The following is a 19,700-nucleotide window of genomic DNA, read 5'->3' as shown; positions in this document are numbered from 1 at the left end:
AGGAGCAGGGAAGGAGAGAGAAGTGAAGGGATGGAGGGAGAGGAGAGAAAGGTTTGCCGATACTAAACAGCTGTGACGCTGAGAGGAGTGGACAGTCTGCTACAGCTATATGTTCATACACACACACACACACAGACGCACGCGCACACACAGCTGGGCGAGGCAGGACGGACGGTGGCCTGGACACGGTGCAGAAGTGACGGTCAACACGCACCGAGTGTGTGGCAGTAAACAGGCATGTTTGTGTTTGCCGTTGGCTGGGCTGCTGCTGAAAATGAGTGATGCACCCATTAGCCCCTGTCTGAGCTCTGGGGGAAAGGCTGGCGCAACATAGGACACAACCCCCCCCCCCCCCCCCCCGGGCCTGCTGAGAAAGGTCAATGACCCATATTGTGGCCCCCTGCAGCAATGCCAGTGGGGTTATCTCGCTGGTTCTGTCTGACGGAGATCGCCATTGTCAAGCTGTTAAGCATACGCAGGTCATTTCTATGTGTGGTGTGGAGGGAGGAGTGGGTTCAGTACCTGGAAGCTGGAGACATAGGCATCCACTCAGTCTGTTTTTACATGGGTAGTTTGTGAATCCCATGGATGTTTAGTGTGGTTGTACCAAACTGAAACAGAAACATTGTCGTTTCTGAAGAATGATTCCAGAAGAATGATGCAGGGCATTGCAGTGTCCACTAGAGAGCGCCCTCCTTACTCTATCTACGCATCATCAATTCTGGATTGACATCCCTCGTTAGAAACTCCTAGAACAGCCTACAAATGATGGAGCTCATATGAGGACGAGAGACTCATCGTCATTTATATACAAATAAAGTATGTGCAGAATTGGCAATAAAATCCGCAGGTTTAAAGTCTGATATTTATTCATAATCCATCCATTAAAAAATCTCAATACTAAAACACTTTTACAGATTGATCATTTAAGCATTTTTAGTAAAATGAATACCCTTAAAACAAAAATTTACTTTACACATGTACAGGTCTTTACAACATTAACAAACGAGGGAAATTGATTAAATAAAAACACTTAACATCTTCATGAATCATCTTTATACTTGGTCGTAAAACATTTTGATATTTACAAAACCAGTAGGTTGAAAACATCTTTAATTTAGGTACATCTGACAAATAATTTTGTCATAGTCAATAGTCCCTCATATTGTTAAAATATGGTAAGTGAAAACAAAGCTGGAGTAAGCCATTCCTACGTTCGCCTACATCACTTCCTGTGTCCTATCAAAGAACATACAAGGAATGTACTGTCAGATACTGTACATGACACGTGTCTTTGTGACATCACAAGGGAGCCACTTCACTGGAATGTTCTCCACTTTGGCCAGCGCTGCAGAATTTCCTTAATTTTGCATGCCTTGTGGCATGGAGCCTCTGAAACACACCTTTTTATCCATAAACGCCCAAACTGTGAAGCATTTTTAAGCAGTATTGCACCTGTAACCTGACTAACTGACACCTATTAGCTTTGAAGTATTTTTGTCTTTGGAGCTAATGGGCCCTGTGCACGTTAAAACATATTTTATTGTGCAATTCAACAACACTGACATGACCGAAATAGATCTAATCTATAAATCACAGTACCCCAATGAAGCTTAGCTTCTCTCTTAGAGCAGGGCTGTAGCCTTTATAGAGGCTTTCAAGTGTTTCACACATTTCAAACCATGGCACATTCGTAATCACAAAAACACACCCACTCACAAACGTACACCCACACGCAAATTTGATGCTTCGATTTTGAGATAGACAAAACTATAAATAGTGAACAGGTGTGTTTCTCACCTTATTTAAACTCCTTGTATGTCATGGCAGATCCAGTGAGCTGGGACACAGCTGAACAACACAAGGCATTCAGAGATAGTTTTGGACATGAGGATCCAGTGTTGCTTTATTTTCTTCACTAAGAGGCCTCTACATGGCCAACCTTTATTAAGAAGTTCAAATCAGACGTCACACCAAGAAAAATAAAATCACATTCTAATAAAGCGCTCTTGGCATGTCGAGCAAACAGCAAAATTGACAATAAATAAAATAAAAATAAATGTGATGAGCAAATAAAAACTTTGCGAACATGGAATACAGTCAGGATTGCATATCAAATAATGAAGACAAAGACAAACAAGATGCGTTTGGCACAAAAATAAAACATTTTTGATTGAGTGAGCCTAATAAACCAGCCTGTCCATTGCTTCATGATTCTGATTGTCCACCACAGCTACTGTAGAGCAGAGCTAAAACACAAAATGTCTCCTCTCTACCGAACTGCCAAAACTCTCACGTTGTTGATACAGTGGTAGGACAGGACTGACTAGGTGGTTCGCCCGTCATTAGCACTTTACAAAGCTGCAGATACATGTGCAAGAAACCATTGTCACAATGCAAAGCCAAAAATGAATATAAAGTAGGAATGAGCAACAGTTTGATTACTGAGTTCCTAGTGATCTCTCAGATTCAATTATTACACAGGTGCTTGAGATATTTTAAATAAAAAGAGATAAAGATCTTATACACACTTTGGTTTTCTACAGGTCTATTCGTTTTTGTCGACTATGCACTTAAGTAAAGTTCATCGACCCACGCTCCTTTGCAGACCCAGACTTGTTTAGAACAGATTCCTGGTGAGATTAAGCCGTGTCATGGCGTAACTATAAGGATGCCAGAACACTCACTCACCACGCAAACAAAATAGTGTTAGAATGAATTTCCAACTTGTTAAATATGAATTATTTTGTAACCTGTGATTGCAATCCAGTTGGATCTGCTATGTAGCGATGAACAACTCAAAAAGACATAAATAAAGGTGTCGTAAAACCGATGCTCAACTTGACAGGACAATTAACAAAATATTAGCCACTTGACCTATGTTTTTTTTTTTTTACAGTGTAACCCCTTTCTCTGAGAAAGAGTCTTCTCCTGTCTGTTTCCTCTTCACCTCTGTGCTCTGTCTGTCTGACTGTCCTCCTGTCTGTCTCAGCAGGGCATGTGCAGTGCAACGCAACGCATACATCTTCAGCTCATCTTCCCAAAGGAAAACAACAATAACGACAACGTATTCAACACTCATAGAAAAATAAATCAATCGAAAAACATGGAAAGATACCTTTCATATATATACAATATACTTCTATATAAAATAGCTTTTATATACATATAGACAATACAACAATAAAACTGATAATTGACCTGTACAATATACACCTGAACCATTAAGACAGGCAAGAGGTACTGAAGTGTATGGCTTGATTTGGAAAAATGCAAAATATTTACATACATCACCTTTATGCACATTTTATACATATGTTCAAACATCCCTGGAATCATGATGAGGTCTGGGGAGGAATCCCCTACCTCACGGTCACTCACTCAGCAACCACCACGGCAGGCTTGGTCTGGAACAACCCACAGGCCTTACGGGAACCTTGAAGTAATCCAATCCAAACCCTCTCCCAGCTCTCCTTGGGTGACATACTATGGGGGTTAGGGAGTGTGCTGCAAACCTTTGACAATCCAACGTATGACACTGTGGAGAGAAGCTGGACCAATGGAAATGAAGTCTGATGTCGTTGACCTTTTTCTACGCAGGCGGCCCCAGATCATTTGTCTCAAGTGGAGCAGAGGTGGGGTTCATGGCTGTGAACCCCACTCCCCCCCCCCCACCGAGCCACACCCAGGTTAAGGGTTGCGAGGAGCCCCAGTGTGAGGCCAGGGACAGCCCGGCTCAGGTCTGGGTCTGACGAACCCCTTCAGACTGAGTCATGGCCAGGGGTCCTTCAGGCAATGCCACAGTCACCTGTCACCCCTCCACGGTGGTCCCGTAGAAGGCTTCCCCTCAGTAGTATGCTCAGCAGAGGATGGACAGGCCCTCGGCAGTGAGCAGCCGTCCGCTGGTGGGGTCGTAGGTCCCAGCCAGGTAGTAAAGGTCCTGGGGGGGGCCACCGGGCCTCTGGCCGCGGGCCACGCGCTCATACTCCTCAAGGCTCACCACCTGGCACTTATGGGAGATTGTCTGGACGTCGTTCTCATCCTCATGGCACGACTGGTACAGCGCATGCTGGGGAAGTGTAGGAGGAGCAAAGAATAGCTTCATTCAGTGTGTACCCTTTGAAGCCAGATTAAAAATAACTTCCAAGCCTGTCGTGCTGTATATCTGAGGCGTGCGTGCTAACGGACGGTATGCTAACCGCTACGTTGTCCGGGCCCTTACCTTGCCATCGCGGTGCCTCTTGCCCAGTTTGGTCTCCTCGGGGTGGTAGAACCACTTCACCTTGACCACCATGCTGGAGGTCCAGGACTCCCAGAAGCTCTCGATGCGGCCGACGTAGGGCAGGTGGGGGCGCCCGGCTGACAGGAAGACGGCGCAATCGCCCACCCTCACCGTGTCCCGGCCCCGCACAATGGCCTTGTAGAACAGCTTCCTGGCCTTGCCCTTCAGACCCCGCCTCTGTGGAGAACCGTGTGTGTTAAGTCAGAACAATGACCCGACAGATCGTTTCCCTCAGGCTGGGTTTTTGGTATTCACTAGGGCACACCTGGCATTGCTAAACCACATGATTTCAGTTCACAATACGATGTCATGTACTGAATGCTTGGCTCATGTACCAAGGAGTGTACCTGGGTAGGATTTCCTGACCACCTCCACAGCTGCCTCCCCGCCAGGAAGGACGCCATCTTGGGCCTGGGACCAGGGCCGTCCTCCGACAGCAGCCTCTGCCTCTTCACCAGCTCCCTGGAGGGTTTGGAGGAGGAGCCGCTGCACTCCTTCCTCTTCAGAGGCTTGAGGCAGTGGTCCGCAGGCCCGCCTCCCTTGGCGCCGGCCACGGCCTTGGCCACGAAGGCGTGGTGGCGGGCCCCGGAGGGAGAGGTGGTGTTGGGGGAGGGGGGCTCCGGGGGCTGCAGCAGGGAGCGGTGAGAGGTCAGGCAGCCCTGCAGCAGCAGGGTGGAGCCCTCCTCGTCCTCCGAGCTGTAGGACGAGTCGTTGTCCGAGGAGCAGAGGCTGGAGCTGGACAGCGAGCCCGAGGAGGAGGAGCTGGAGGAGCCGGACGAGGAGGAGGAGACCGAGAGGCGGGAGAGGAAGCGGCCGGCCGTCCTCAGACCCCCGGAGGCCGCGGCCAGCGCCGACCTCCTCCTCTCCTCTTCCTCCTCCTCCTCCTCCTCCTCTTCGTCATCCAGGTCCGAGTAGGAGCTGTGGCAGTCTCGGTGGCAGCTGAGGCCCAGCTCTCCAAACTCGCCCAGAGCCAAGGAGGCGGAGGGCTTCTTCTGGGGAGGGGCCCCCTTCAGGAGGAGATCCGCCCTGGACGCGCCCTCCTTCCTGTTGTCCTTCACCAGCAGGACAGGGTGGGAGTAGGCCTCCGGCCGGGGCAGACCCCCACCGCAGACGCCTTTCGAGCCGAACCCCGATCCGCCCAGCAACAGCAGCGCCTTGCTGCTCTTGGTCTTCGGGGAGGTCACTCCCTCGTGATCCAGCTTGACCAGGAACTCCTGGCCCGTCTTCCTGCTGCGGGGCATCCCCATCTCCTCCTGCCTGCGCCTCTGGCCGTAGGAGGTTCCCCGGGAGCCCAGGGCCAGGCCGGAGGGCTGGGTGCTGCCGAAGGTGGAGTAGCCGTTAGCGATGCTGCTGAAGGAGTCCACCTCGAAGGAGCTGCTGCTGAACAGGCCCTTGGCCGGGGCGGAGGTCGGGGCCTGGGGCTGGGCCTGCTGGGCCGGGGGCTGGGGGAACAGGTGGGCCTCCCGGCCTCTCTGGGTCTTCCTGGGGCTCCCGTTGAACTGGAACAGGTTGTCGGAGACCCTCTTTTTGGGCATGGCCACCGCGGGCCAGCTGAGCTGGGGGGCGGGGCTCTTGCTGTTGTTGTCAGTCTGCTTCTTCTTGCCCGAACCCTTGGGCCTCCCTAACACACCACAAACACACGCAGAAAGAGATCCAGTCACGAAGCTATCAAGGGATAAACATTCAACACGATATATGTTTCAGCTGCCACCGATAATGTGCTTTATTTATGAATGACTCTTTCTTCTACGCATGATGAATGAATAGCGGCGGAATGTTTCAGGGGGGGGGGGGGTCTCAGTCGCGGTCTCTCACCCGGTCTTCTTCTCTCATCCTGGGTCTTGTTGGAGTCGAAGCTGTACTGTCTGTCTGGGTGTCTCTCTCTGAGGGGGGCCTGTTCCAGACCGGAGCCTCTCCTGGCTGCCTGGGCGCTGGAGACCAGGGCAGGGGACGGCTCAGCACCTGGAGGGGGGGGGGGGGGGGGGGGGGGGGCACGGAAAGGGGGAGGGGGGTCAACACAAGCTGATAGGTTGCCGCTATTTAGGTCACTTGAGGACGTATACTCGGCGCGCGTGCGTGTGCGAAGTACGGCGCGTCCGTCGATCTAAACAACAGCGAAGGAATGTGCTCTTCTCCGATGACGGGGCAGAGGTGTTCTATGGTTCTCATCACCACAGGGGAGGGCACTCACACTGGATCTGGTAGCCCGGGGGGAGGAGCCGGATGTTGGACAGGACAATCCTCCCCCTGTCGCCGTCGTCAAACTCCACCATGACACCCCCCTGCTTGCCGTCCTCGGCCGGCCCGCTCCGGCGCACGTTGCCTGGGTAGAGGCAGCGGGAACGCTCGCTCCAGTAGGCACACACCCTGGTCCCTTCGGTCAGCAAGGCCTCCGACTCCGGACGCAAATCCAAAACCTGAAAAGTCAAGGCGACAACGAGTTAAGATTCATTACAGACCACACACATGCCCGCCCGCGCGCACACACACACACAAAACCACACGCGCACCTACGCACACACACATAACACACACACACACACAGTGTGTATGGCCAGTCACCGTGCCTCGTCTCCAAGCGGCACTTATCTCATGCCAATGTGCCAGTCAGAGCTGAAAAGAACGGAAGCCATGATGCAGTAAATCCTGACTTGCTGAGTAATACTAAAGAGGGCTTGAATAGGGGGCCTGTGATTGCGGGTTGCCAGATTCCTCCTCCCAACAATGCAGGCAGGGCCAGCATCCGCCACTCACAGGGGGGCCCTTTCAGGTTGTTTTAATTTACTGTTGCCATGGAGAGGGACTCTTTGACGGATGAGGTGTGGGTGTGGATGGGCAGACGTGTGTGAAAGGGAGCGAGTGTGTGCGTGTGTGTGTGTGAGAGATAGAGAGAGAAAAATGGTGGGAGAGTGAGTGGGAGAGTGAGTGGGAGAGAGAGAGAGATGTATGCGCGCGCGTGCGTGTGTGTGTGTGTGCGTGTAGGCGGGGGTGTACTGGTGTCAGAGGTAAATAAATGGCTCCTGGATACGGCGAAAGACTGGAAAGTGGAAGTATGGCGTAATTAAAGCCAGCTGCTATTTGAAGACCGTTTACACAACTCGGCCCAGCTGCCAGGATCACTGCGCAACAGGCAGGAGGGTTGGGAAGAGCGACGGAGAGGAAGCAGAGGAGAACCTGGATGGTCAGAGAGGACGCGTGACATGAGAGGACATGAAGACGGATCCAGCCAGTCAGAAGAGAAACATGGGCCTCGGTAGGACCGGCGGGGAGTTCCTCTATGAAAGCAGCCAGTGACAGAGGCAGCCGAGGTGAGGTGTGCGCTGGCTTGCAGCCTCTCAGGCTGCCCAGTGCTAGAAAAAGAGGAGGGGGGGCAGGGAGACAGGGAAAGAGGAAAGGAGACAGACAGAGAGAGAGAGAAAGAGAGAGAGAGAGAGAGAGAGAGAGAGAGGAGAGAGAGAGAGAGAGAGAGAGAGAGAGGGAAAGAGAGAGAGCAAGAGAGGGGGAGAGAGAGCAAGAGAGAGCAGGAGAGAGAGAGAGAGAGAGAGAGAGAGAGAGAGTGCAAGAGAGACCTGACATGAGGACAGGAGGATCCGAAGCAACCCTGGTGTTCCCCGTGCGCCATGACCCTTTGCCCCGGAGACACCAGCCAACCAGCATGCTAGGTGACCAAGGCAGCGCTGGGGTCAGCTGAGCCAAGTCAACTCTCCTCCAATCTCCCTCCGTCTCTCCCTACGGACTGTTCCGGGGACCAGCGCTTAGGACACAATCCCGTGCCACCTCTTCCTCCTTGTGCCGTTTCGCCCAGTCTCCTCTATCCTCCGTGCAGGAGACTCGGGCTGTGTACACAGCTTCCTGTCTGAATGGCGACGGCGTGTCACATTGTTTACAGCTCTCAAGCCCAGCGAGCACCCGTCTGGGGGGGGTGACCTCGTGTGGGCCACAGAGGCGAGGCCTACGCCAGGATGCCGTCAGACAGCAGGCAGAAGTCGGGAGCCCACTGTAAACACTCCGGAGCATTCCACCAGGACGAGCGGGGGGGGGGGGGGGGGGGGAGGCGGCGGGCGCAGGTTAGCTCAACGCAAATGAACGGCGGCCAAGAATGCACTGCTGCGGTTTTACACTGTGTAATTAGGGCCCCATTTCACTGATGGCTTAGATAAACTGTAATGTTAGCTTAACATGGAGCTCGGCGAGAATTACATAAGGCAAACACACACTCTCACACTTTTGTGGCGGACGTGGATTTATTTGGATTTTTTTTAAACACCAAGCCTGGGTTTCTGAGGAGAATATCGTCTAACTGGAGGTTTATAGCGTGCCTGATTAGGCTGGTCTAGCACGTTGTCAGCTTAGCACTCCACCGTGGTGCAGTGCCTCTGTAGCTGTGTATCCTCCAGCCTCTAGCTAGCTCTGCCACAGTGCTTCTCCCTCAGTCCCCCTATCACACTCGTCCACGCTTAAACAGGTGCCTCAGTCGCTGTGCAGCTTCCGGCCTCGAGCTAGCTCTATCAGTATGGACAGCATGTGCTGTTGAGAGGGAAAGGCCACGTCATCTCCCATTAAGACACAAAAACGAATGAATGGATCCAGGTGTGAGAAGGATTATCCCCACACAGATGATGGCTTTACACACACACACACACACACACACACACAAACAAACATGCACCTATGCATACACACACACACCCAGAGACCACGCTACCCATCTGTTCACATTCATTTAAGAGGTTTAGTGGGCCAGACTAAGGAGTTAGACGGCGGGGGGGGGGGGGGGGGGGGGGGGGGAAGAGGAGAAGATGAAGGAGGGGGGAAGAGAGGAGCGTGGGGGTAAAGGTCAGGGGGGTTCGAGGCAGCTCACCGCCTCCTGAAGCAGCTGCTCCAGGGAGTAGATCCTGGGGCGGTTTCCTCTCTCCCCGTCGATAACAATGCTGTAGCTGGAGAAAGAACAGAGATGGGCTGTTTACAGCCGTGTGTGCGTTTCTGTGTGTATGTCTTCTGCTTCGAGTGAGCTGGGCGCGAGGAGACTCTGTGTTATGTAACAGAGAAAGAAAAGAGAGAGAGAGGGATAGACAGAGAGAGGGATAGACACAGAGAGAGAGAGAGAGAGAGAGAGAGAGAGAGAGAGAGAGAGAGAGAGAGAGAGAGAGAGAGAGCTCAGCAGGGTGTGTGGGCCCCTCCTGGGTTGGTTTGTCTGGGTGCCAAATGTGACTGAGGGATTTTAACCTCAGCCAATATAGACCATCATGACTATCAGATGGTGCAGTGACCGTCCAATGACTGTGTTTGTGTGTTCCTGTGTGTATGTGTGTGTGTGTGTGCTCCTGTCTGTATGTGTGTGTGTGCTCCTGTGTATATGTGTGTGTGTGTGTTCCTGTGTATATGTGTGTAGGGTCATTACATGTCAGGCAGCTCCAGTGTATGGACACGGGCAGCGTAGAGAAGTTCGTCTTCCTTGGATATCAACACCTTCAGTCCCTCTATCAGGACCTCTTTTGTAAGAACGCAGCTTGGAGCTGGTCAGACAGACAGACAGACAGACAGTCAGTCAAATCAACCAGATCAGTATTTACTCATAAAGCATCTATTCTCTTATTCGATTTGATAACAGACTATTCCATGACGTCTTTAGTGAATCTGGTGTCGGAATCCTCACCTTGATTGCCCCTTCGAGTTGAATGGGAGGTTGCTTTCGTCATCCCCCTCCGAAAAGCTGCTGTCCTCATCCAACTGGAAACCCTCATCCGCTGCAAAGCTCTCCAACAACCGGCTCACCGCTCGCCCCTTAGGCTGGAGGGACCACAGGGGAGAGAGGACAGAGAAAGGAGAGAGAGAGAGAGGGGGGGGGGGGGTAGAGAGGTAACAGTGAAAGAGAGGGGGAACACAAGGAGAGGAGGAGGTAGAGACAGACATAGTAGCAGAAGGCATAGAAGGTAGTTAGCATGCAACAGAGAGAGTGCATAGCAACAGGAACAAGGCTCCGCAGTACTCGTAAATGTTCCCCAGAGGTAGCCAGCTTTCTCTGACATTGTTGTTTCACTTATCTGCAGCAGAAGGTGTTATCCACCCAGCCCCCCCCCCCACACTCCATCGCACTCCCCCTCACCACCCCGCCACCTATTTGTCAGCAGGGGGCGGGAAAGTCAAATGTGCTAAGTGCATTTCGGAAACGTCTCAAGTGGTGAACCTCAAGGTGTCGTATCTAGGAATTCTATTTTACTATGTGGAAAACAAAATTCTGATGGATCTGCATGAGTAAAGGGGGAGTAGTCTGGGACGGGTTGAGAGACGGTGATTGGTTACCTCTTTGTTGCGGCTCCTCCTACCCCGGAGGTCAGTTTCCTGACTATGTGGGGACTGACCCCGCCCCCGGCTCCGCCTCCACTGGACCAGCAACTTCTCCTCTGTGGAAACATACGATGAAGGGCATGAGAGTGTGTGTATGTTTGTGAGTGTGTGTGTGAGTTGTTTTTGTGTGTGTGTGTGTGTATGTTTGAGTGTGTGCGTTTGTGAGTTTGGGCACAGCTTTGTGTGTGTGTGTGTGTGTGTGTGGGGGTGTGTTTGCGTGGGGTGTGTGTGTAGAGATCTCGAGCTATGAATCATACAAACAAGTGCAAGGCTATAGAGGAGTTGGCAGCAATCTACAGCAGTTACGCAATGTTGAGGATTGAGTAAGATCGAGGTTTTTATGAGCATTTTATTATTGTACTGTACTGATGTTTCTCAGCCATGTTGAAACTGATACTGCTTCTGGGAAGGCGGTTGTGTCTCCAGAAACAATCCCGTGTAAAGTTGTGAAATCTATGACTACAATAAAAAACTTTGATGTTTTTTTGTAGTAGTTCCATGTGAACTCTGCAGACAGTATTCATGTGTGCCAGTTGACTCTTTCACTACAGTTGGTTCAGTCACATGACCAATGTCTGATCCAGATCTCCTCTGCCTGGACATGCTAACCTTGTTGATGGGGCCCCTTAGCATGGTGCTCTTGCGAGTGGCCCTCTTCAGCCGCTCGCTGGTGGAGGGGAAGGTGGCTAGGCCCATGCCCCTGCGGTAGAGGCTGCCTCTGGTGCCCAGACTCCCCCAGCGGGGCTCCTGGAGCCGGGGTCCGCGGCCTCTCTTCACCCCCTCCTGGTCCTCGGAGGGCTTCTTGGCTGCAGTACCCGTGCTGAGCCTACAGGGGGCCTTCTTCCTCACCTTCACATCCCCCTCGGCTCCAGACAGACTATGGGACCCTGGGAGAACCAATGAGGAATCGCAGAAAGTGATTTAGGCCAGAGCCATTGGTGATAGGTGGTAGGTGGTGTCGTGTAGGATATTCAGGCTGGTCCTCATACCGTACAGCTCCTGCCTCTCCTTCTTGTTCCTGGCTTTCTGATTGGCTTCCAGCTTCACGACAGAGGAGGGAGACGGACCAGTCAGAGTCAGGCTTGATGACACGTCTCTAGGGGGTTGGACTTGATGTCTTGTCCTTCATCACTGTCATAACTGCCTTCCTCATCCTCCTCGTCTGAAGAAAACAAAATACAGCACAAGCAGAATAACGTTAGCAAACTCAGTTAACATACAGTACTGTCTGTGCTCAAATTAACATTTTCAACATACTAATTCAATCAAAGATTCTAGTTTTTGTAACAACTCAGAGAAGGACTTTGTGTTCTCTACCCTGACATTTTGAAACCGCCTCTTATCTGGTTTTCTTCCTGTAGTCGAGCAAATAAGCATTCACTAAAATGAAATATGATGTGTTTTGTTGGAGCGTTTTATTGGCCATGCTAGTCCTTACAAGTGTGGCTGGAGTATTTCTCCTCTAAGTGAGTGTCAATGTATACGGTTGCGTGCGCGCGCGTTTGTGCCCGAGTGCGTGTTTGCGCCTGTGGCGTGTGTGTACGATTAAATTGGCTGTGTGTGTGCGTGTACGGTTGTGTGCGTGAATGTGTCTGTACGTCTGCATGCGCGCCCGCGCGTGCATGAGTGAGTGAGAGTGTGTCTGTGGCCTCTGGCTGCTCCGCGGTGCAGCCTGCTCGTCTCCAGGCCCTGTCACAGCCTCTCACCGGCAGCTGTCCACAGCTGTGTCCGTGCGTCTCGCTCCGACGAGCCGGCCGCTGCCCGGGGCGCAGGGGTGTCGGGTGTCGGCGCGACGCCCGCGCACTTGTCATTTGACGAGACATTCATCAACACCTTCTCACTCACCTCTGAACGCTGACGCGGGGGTGGGGGGGATCACTTTCGGAGTAATTAACAAATTAACAAAACTCACACAGGGATCAAGTGGCGGCCTTCCGCGCATTGACGAGTGTACGGTTTGTTTTTCAATTCCTGGGTAAACTGCCAATGCAATCGGACTCGAGTCGTTATTGGTTTACGGCTCGTCTCGCGTGCGGCAACAGACGAATCAGGCCGAAGAAGCTGCGGTTCAGCTCAGCTCGAGATCATCAGAATCAGAATTCGGTTTATTCGCCATGTATGTTTTACAAACACAAAATTGACTGTGGCAGGGAGGTGCAAAACATTAAACATATATTTAAACAAAAGTTTAACTATTTCTAAGAACTGAACAATCTAAGAATACAACAATTTAAATATAAAATAAATATATATAAAAATAAGAAGAAGAATCATGGGTTTATTACAGACCGAGGTGGGATAGTCGTGTGCCTGTTTACAGTGTGCCTAACCTGCCGGGGGGAGAGTGGGCGTTCCCAGCACAACAGGAAACTCCCGTCCCCCTTACTTTGACCCCCCCCCCCCCCCCCCCCCCCCCCCCCCCCCCCCCCCCCCCCCCCCCCCCCGACCCCTGACCTCTGACCCTTCCCCCGCTCACCCTGATCAGATGAATCGCTCTCGGCTGGGCTCGTCTCGCCCTCCTCCGTCACCTCCTGCCGTCTGCCTCGGAGGACCCTGGCCCGGGGTTGCGTCAGCCTGGCGGATCCCTGAGCCAGAGGCCCGGAGCCCTTCCTCCGCCCTCGCCGCATCATCAGCATGGATCCCGTCCAGCCGTCCTGGGCCCCCACCGCTGTCTGCACTAGCTGCTGGGAGGAGGGCGGAGAAGGGAGCGCACAGTCACTTCTCCTACCTGGGCCACGGCTTGCGGCAGTCACACATTCTTAGGAGTGAAACAAGATGTGCGGTGGGGTTCCGTGTTCTGATATTCATCGACACGCTCCCTGATTCACTGATGCGCTTCACTAAATTGCAATAGTGAAAATCGTTTTGGTCGTTTTTGAGAGAGTTTTGATCGAAAACAGATCAAAAACAAAGATTCTTCTTTCTGCTGGGGCTATCGTGTTGGTCCCAGCTAGTCTCTACTGGCTGGTGGGTAGAGAAAACAGCCCACACAGGACTACAGCAGGTCTCGTCTGAATTTTAAACATCAGAACAGTTTTAGCTCCATGCAGGCCTCAAAGTGCCGGCGTCGCCTATTCCATTTGAAAACTAAGAACCACTCTGCGCCAAGCTGATCTGCATGTGCTGGCGTCAACAGAGCCTGAGGCGGAGCGGAGTACAATGGTGCTGTTGACATATCTACCTGTGTCACTCTGACCTCCAGACTCTCGTCTGCACTCCACCTTGGGGACGCCCTGCCTGTGGCCATGCTTGGGGGCGGAGCGGGGCGGGGAGGCCTCCTTCTCCCGGGGCCCTGGCCCGGGAGAGTCCTCTTCCCCTTCTGCTTGAGCTGGGACATGTCATTGGCCAGCTTCGAGCCGAGGACGCCGTGAAGACTACTCTTTCTGCAGCTCTGTCCTTTGATCTGAGAGGGGCAAAGAGAGAGAGAGAGAGAGAGAGAGAGAAGGAGAGAGAGAGAGAAGGAGAGAGAGAGAGGAGGAGGCAAAGAGAGGAAGAGGGAGAAGGGAGAAAGAAAGAAAAAGAGAGAGATAGAGAGGAGGGAGGGAGGGAGGGGAGGGAGGGAGAGAGGGAGGGAGGGAGGGAGGGAGGGAGGGAGGGGAGGGAGGGGAGGGAGGGAGGGAGGGAGGGAGGGAGGGAGGGAGGGAGGGAGGGAGGGAGGGAGGGAGGGAGGGAGGGAAGAGAGTTACATCCCCAGACATAGCCGGGCGGTGACAGAAACAGAGCACGCGGAGAGAAACAAACAAACAGAAGAATGAAACCGATATGAACATGGAGAGCCTGGGACTCGGACTCTCTCCAGGGTAGACCCTAATTAGAAAACGGTGTGTGACGAAAAAAGGAAAAAACGATCAAACACAAAGAAACAAAGAGGAGGATGGAGGACAAAGACAAGAGGACGAGGGGGACCCTGACCTGTGCTGCTCCGAGGCCCTCGAAGCCCCGATTGGACAGCTTCTTCTTCCTCCTCTGGGTGTCCCCGCCCCCTTCCAGGTCCTCCGGCGACAGAGCAAGCCCCGCCCCTATAGACCTGCCAGTCAAAACAAGGGAGAGGCATTCATTAAAAGAAAGAATAGTGGAGGCATGAAAGAGGAGAGGGGAGAAAAGGAGAGATCAGAGGGGGGGTTGAGTCACCTCTCTGTGGGTTCTAATAACTCCCCTTTCTTCCTCTGATGAACAGGAATGAAAAAAAAAAAACGAGAAGCCCGGTCCTCCGACCACACGCTTGAAAAATTGGGATCTAACAGCAAACCTGGGATTGTTTGAGGGCAGTGTGGGATAAGAAGCCGGGATGCTTCATCAAGGGAGTTCCCCCCCCCCCCCCCCCCTGCCCCACGGAGCACAGACAGCTTTGAAGGGATCCAGTGGATGGTTTGAAGGCATTGCATTTGTATGCAGTTCCATTGTTCTCTGTGAATATCAGAGCTCTCCAACCAGCATTTCCATATCAGTGCAACTCATCCCCCCACAGAGTGCAGCATCACAGCCTGCTCCAAATGCCCTTGAATTTCCCCTGGAAAGCTGCCCACGGACCACACAGATGCAAGCCAGGCCATACTCAAACAAAAGATTTAACTTCCCCTCTCCTACTGTGTGCATAGGCCTTAGAATGCCATCAGTCACATTCACCGAGCGAGCACTGCCGTAATCGGAGTGCCAGATCGCTGGCAAGCCTTTCAACGTTCTTCAGCGGTTCACTGTACAGCCGACTTTACCAAACATAATTAGCGTGTGTGTGTGCGTGCGCTAGTGCTCAGAACGCTGCGTAGTGTGTGACCCAGAGTGCCGCTCGAGTCCTGTTTGCGTGAGTGTCTGTGTGTGTGTGTGTGTGCGTACGCCTGAGAATGCCTCGTCAAGGGTGCTGGCGTGCATCAGCAATAGCAGCGTGGAGCGAGCGAGCGAGGGAGGGAGGCAGGGCGGAGGGGCGTGGTCCAGACATGACGCGAGGCTGTCTGCCTGCTGACTGACAGGCGAGTGGCAGAGGTGGCTGTGAAGTGAGAGCTGCCCCCGGTAGAGGCAGACCCCGACCGCCCCGCGCCGCCGACAAACACAATATGACAGAGGCTCCTCCCCTCTGGGGGTGGGGGGGCGGGGGGGCTCACGCTGACTAATTAAACTGAATTGATTAGCAGGGTCTGCTGTTCCGTAGCAGCCCTCTACCCCCCAACCCCCCCACCCTCGCCACTAGGAACGGCGCCCACAAAGGAGCCGGCATTTCTGCCCACGGGAATGAACCGCGCGACACAAACAACGCGCACGCACGCACGCGCGCAGACGCGCGCAGACGCGCTGAGGCAGACGCAGGAACGCGAGCCGGGGGAAACAGATGGATGGAAACCCTAACACGCGCATCCAAGCACACACGCACACTTACTGTATTAGAACACACACACAGACACACACAGACACACACAGACACACACAGACACAGACAGACACACACACAGACAGTCCCTGCTGGCGGCCTGGGCCAGGGCTGCAGGAGAGGGGGCTGTGCTGTTACCCACTAACCCACTGCCCCCCCCATCAAAGCCGGGAGCGTCAGCTTGTGTATCCCAGTGAGTGACAGGTACAGCACAGGCTTTTACATAACCCCCCCCCCCCCCCCCCCCCCCCAGCCCCGAGTTAGCTACACGGGGCCAATCTACCTCAGCCTGTACGCTTCCCCATCCAACAACATTGCTCATCGCAGGGCATGCCGTCACTGCGCACCGTTTACACAGACCCGAGTGGACTGTGGAGCTGGAGGACTGCTGGACATCCCCCACACCCCCACCGACTCCGCCGTGGCGCTCTGGCCTGGCGCCCTTTTCGTTCGGGGTGTCACTGTCACACGACATCACCGTCCCGGCCCGGCGCGCGCGCGCTCCTCTGCCCGGCCTGCCGTGGGGGCAAGGGGCACGCGGGCGGAAGGAGAGTGGAGGTGACATCTCAGTGGGACAGCTGGGAACACCATGGACCGCTGCCCAGAACTGGGAGTGGGGGGGGTGGGGGTGGGGGGGTTATGGGGGGGGTTGGGTGGCACTAAGCCCCTCCAAGGCCCGAGCGTGGCCACTGATGACAGGACTAATTGAAAATTGACAACAAACCCCCCCCATCCGGAGACCTCCAGCGAGCTGATGCACACAGCTGTAGTCATTGTCATTACCATTTGAAACCCACAGGATGCACGCACGCACACACACGCACACACCGCACACACACACATGCATGAACTCGCACACACACACCAAAATCGCCACAAATCCTTGATGTCAGTCCCTCTATGTGACTGTTTGGCCTGTGTGGCTGACCTGGTCCCCCCTGGCCGACCCCCAGTGACCCTGTGGCTTAATGGCAGGCCTGTGTCACATTCCTGGTGCTCGGGCAGATTACAGGAGAATTCACAGTACTCTAATTACAGCCTCCGCCTGTCATCCCCCAGCCCTCACAACCGGCAGCCACCAGTGGCCCCCCAGCCCCGCACACACAGTCATGCCATTCAGGCTTAGGATTAACTGGGCGGAAACTCACTGAGACACACGCGCGCGTGCGCGCGCATGCACGAACACACACACACAGGGGCGCACAGTCACAAAGAGGCACTCAGAGATATGAGGAACACACATGGAATAAACACAAGCACGAGGCGGTACAAATGCGCCCTCGCGCACACACACGCACCACTGACACAGATCACACAGTAATACAATTCAGTTCTAGTGCTGATTAGGTTAAGATTGGGTTCAAGTGGACTTCCTTGACGGGGTCAGCAGAGTTCTCCCATTTCCTGTTTGTGCTCTGAGAGCCAGTCTCCTGGATGCCAGTGATAGGGGAGCTTATCAGCATCACACTGGACCCTTGCCAGGAAACAGCAGCATGGGCTACGCCAGGCTGGACCAGGCTGGGCTAGGCTAGCGTAGACTAAGCTAGGCTAGGCTAGAACAGTCTACACAAGGCTAGGTCAGGGAACACGAGACTAGTAGACTCGGCCAGGCTAGGCTGGGATCGGGTCGACTCGGCTAGGCCAAGCTAGGACAGGCTAGGCCAGGCTAGGCTAGGCTAAGCTAGGACAGGCTAAAACAGGCTAGGTCAGGCTAGGCCAGGCTGAAACAGGCTAGGTCAGGCTAGGCCAGGCTAAAACAGGCTAGGTCAGGCTAGGCCAGGCTAAAACGATGTGAAACAGCAGGACACTTACTTGACTTTCCTTTGGCTGTCTGAAGAGGAAACGGGGCCAGTGGCAGGGGTGGATTTACGTTTCCTGGGTCGCCCGGGTCCTCGGCGTGCTGGGCTGCGGGGGTTTCCTCTTTCCTGTACACACACACACACACTATGTTTAAGGACGCACGCAAGGCTGGGCCCTAATAAGCAAGAACTCCTCTTTGAGAAAAGGGAAGCCACGGGCCTTAGCGTTTGTTTTGTTTCGCCAATCTTTTTCTGGAGGCGGCAAAGGGGTTGTCGATTAGGGGCAGCGAAAGGAAGAGGAGGGAGGGAGAGGGCAAGGGAGGGAGGGGGGGATGAGGTGAAGAAAGACATGCTCACTGGTGGTCATGCTTCCGCTGTAGCTTGGCCAGCTCCCTCTGTTTCTCCTTGTAGCGCCGCTGGATCTCCGCCAGCTTCACCCGCATGGCCAGCTCTGGCCCGTCCATTGTCTCCATGCCACCCTTCGCCGGGCACGCCTGGTAGACCACCAACACCATTCATGGAGTTAGTCGTAATCTCGGTTTCTACAACAGCTAGAGTGAGGCTACATTCTCCCCCCGCCACTGTGTTGTCCTGTGTGTTTAGTGAGCTGGAAGGAGACACCGTAGATGTGGTCTTACCGGCTCGTTGCGTGGGGTCCAGCTGCATTTCCTGCGCAGGTTGAGGGTTCGGCGGGCAGGGCCGCTGCGCCCGGCGCCAGGCATCGGCGCCCTCCTGGGAGCTCAGCTCCAGGGCACGGGCCGCGGCCAGGGTAGCCAGACTCTGCAGGTCGAAGGTCAACAGCTCCTCCCCTGTCACATGCAACACCAGAACAGTGTCAGTACTGATCTCGACATATCTGGAACATGTGTGTGACTGACAGATGTTCAGATATGTCCCGTCTGGCCTCTCTTTTATGTGTGTGTGTTGAGGGGGGGGTGTCTTTTGAGTGGTTTGAGTGGGATTCACACAGAAATGTGCGTTTTGGTGTGTTTGCAGTTGTCTATTGCATGTCAGGTTTCGATTCGACGCTAGAGGGGTTGAAAAGCAGGCCCACTCAGAGGTCATGTCAGGGTGGACTACACAGATGCTGCTGGGAAAGTGGCCATCTGGACCTGAGCTTCCCTTTCTCTTGCCCACCCCTCCATCTCTCCCAACCTGCATCGCTCTACCCCAGCATTACTCTCTCTCTACCCTCGGCCCATCTCTCTAGGCTCCTCCACTTCCCTATGCTTTTATCACTTCATCACTCAAGCCCTTTCCACCTCTCCGCCTCCATCACTCCATCCCACTACCTCTCCCCCCCCCTGATCTTCCCCTTGGCACTGGGCTGGCTCCTCTCTCCCACTAATGTGTCGAGGAGAGCTCCAAAATATGACCATGTGGCCTAGTTATGGAGGGCACGACTGGCTCTGTCAAAAACCAACACTCAAACACTGCCAGATCGAGCTATACACACGCTTAGCAAATGTTCCCAAATACCGTAATTCCAACACTGATTTTTTGAGTGAATAGAACTTAAAACCTCCAAGATTTCACCAACATCGTTGCTCAAATCGGTTGATGATATCCTTTTTATAGAAGTATCTTTTGGGACCAGTTAAATGCATTAAGATGCTGGGGTAAACACAAAACATTTTTGTGTGCGGAGGATGAAAAAACAACCCAACGATGCTTTGAAAAACAGGGAAGCTTTTAAAAGGCACTTTAAAACAATGGGGTCTAATTAGGCAGGCAATGCTCCAGGGTCCTGAAAACATTGACTGCTTTTGTGATTACACACTAACTTTCAGCAACACTATGTTCAGGGGGGAAGGGGGGCAAATTGCAATGTTTTTTTTCTGTTTTGTAAAAATAGAAGGAGAAAATTGTGTGTGTGTGTGTGATCAAACAGTAGCGATATAAAGAAACA

The 19,700-nt window shown here is 53.3% G+C and overlaps 1 protein-coding gene across 1 annotated transcript in view; it reads right to left on the bottom strand.

Moving 5' to 3' along the window:
- Nucleotides 1-1,876: 1,876 nt before the first annotated feature.
- Nucleotides 1,877-19,700, bottom strand: part of LOC136940542 (BAH and coiled-coil domain-containing protein 1) — a 28,691-nt gene continuing 10,867 nt past the window's right edge. Inside the window, 21 exon segments of the mRNA XM_067232729.1 lie at nt 1,877-4,069; nt 4,223-4,459; nt 4,630-5,903; nt 6,098-6,244; nt 6,474-6,699; nt 9,144-9,219; nt 9,684-9,798; nt 9,907-10,072; nt 10,586-10,660; nt 10,663-10,686; nt 11,240-11,517; nt 11,620-11,745; nt 11,748-11,792; nt 13,107-13,302; nt 13,804-13,919; nt 13,922-14,033; nt 14,543-14,657; nt 17,805-17,910; nt 18,141-18,285; nt 18,430-18,507; nt 18,509-18,600. Coding sequence (XP_067088830.1) covers nt 3,860-4,069; nt 4,223-4,459; nt 4,630-5,903; nt 6,098-6,244; nt 6,474-6,699; nt 9,144-9,219; nt 9,684-9,798; nt 9,907-10,072; nt 10,586-10,660; nt 10,663-10,686; nt 11,240-11,517; nt 11,620-11,745; nt 11,748-11,792; nt 13,107-13,302; nt 13,804-13,919; nt 13,922-14,033; nt 14,543-14,657; nt 17,805-17,910; nt 18,141-18,285; nt 18,430-18,507; nt 18,509-18,600 — 3,959 coding nt within the window. The 3' untranslated portion in view covers nt 1,877-3,859.

Source organism: Osmerus mordax, chromosome 3, assembly GCF_038355195.1.
Source record: "Osmerus mordax isolate fOsmMor3 chromosome 3, fOsmMor3.pri, whole genome shotgun sequence".
Lineage (NCBI taxonomy): Eukaryota > Metazoa > Chordata > Actinopteri > Osmeriformes > Osmeridae > Osmerus > Osmerus mordax.
Note: the sequence above shows the minus strand (reverse complement) of the source record. Positions and strands in the feature narration are given on the sequence as shown.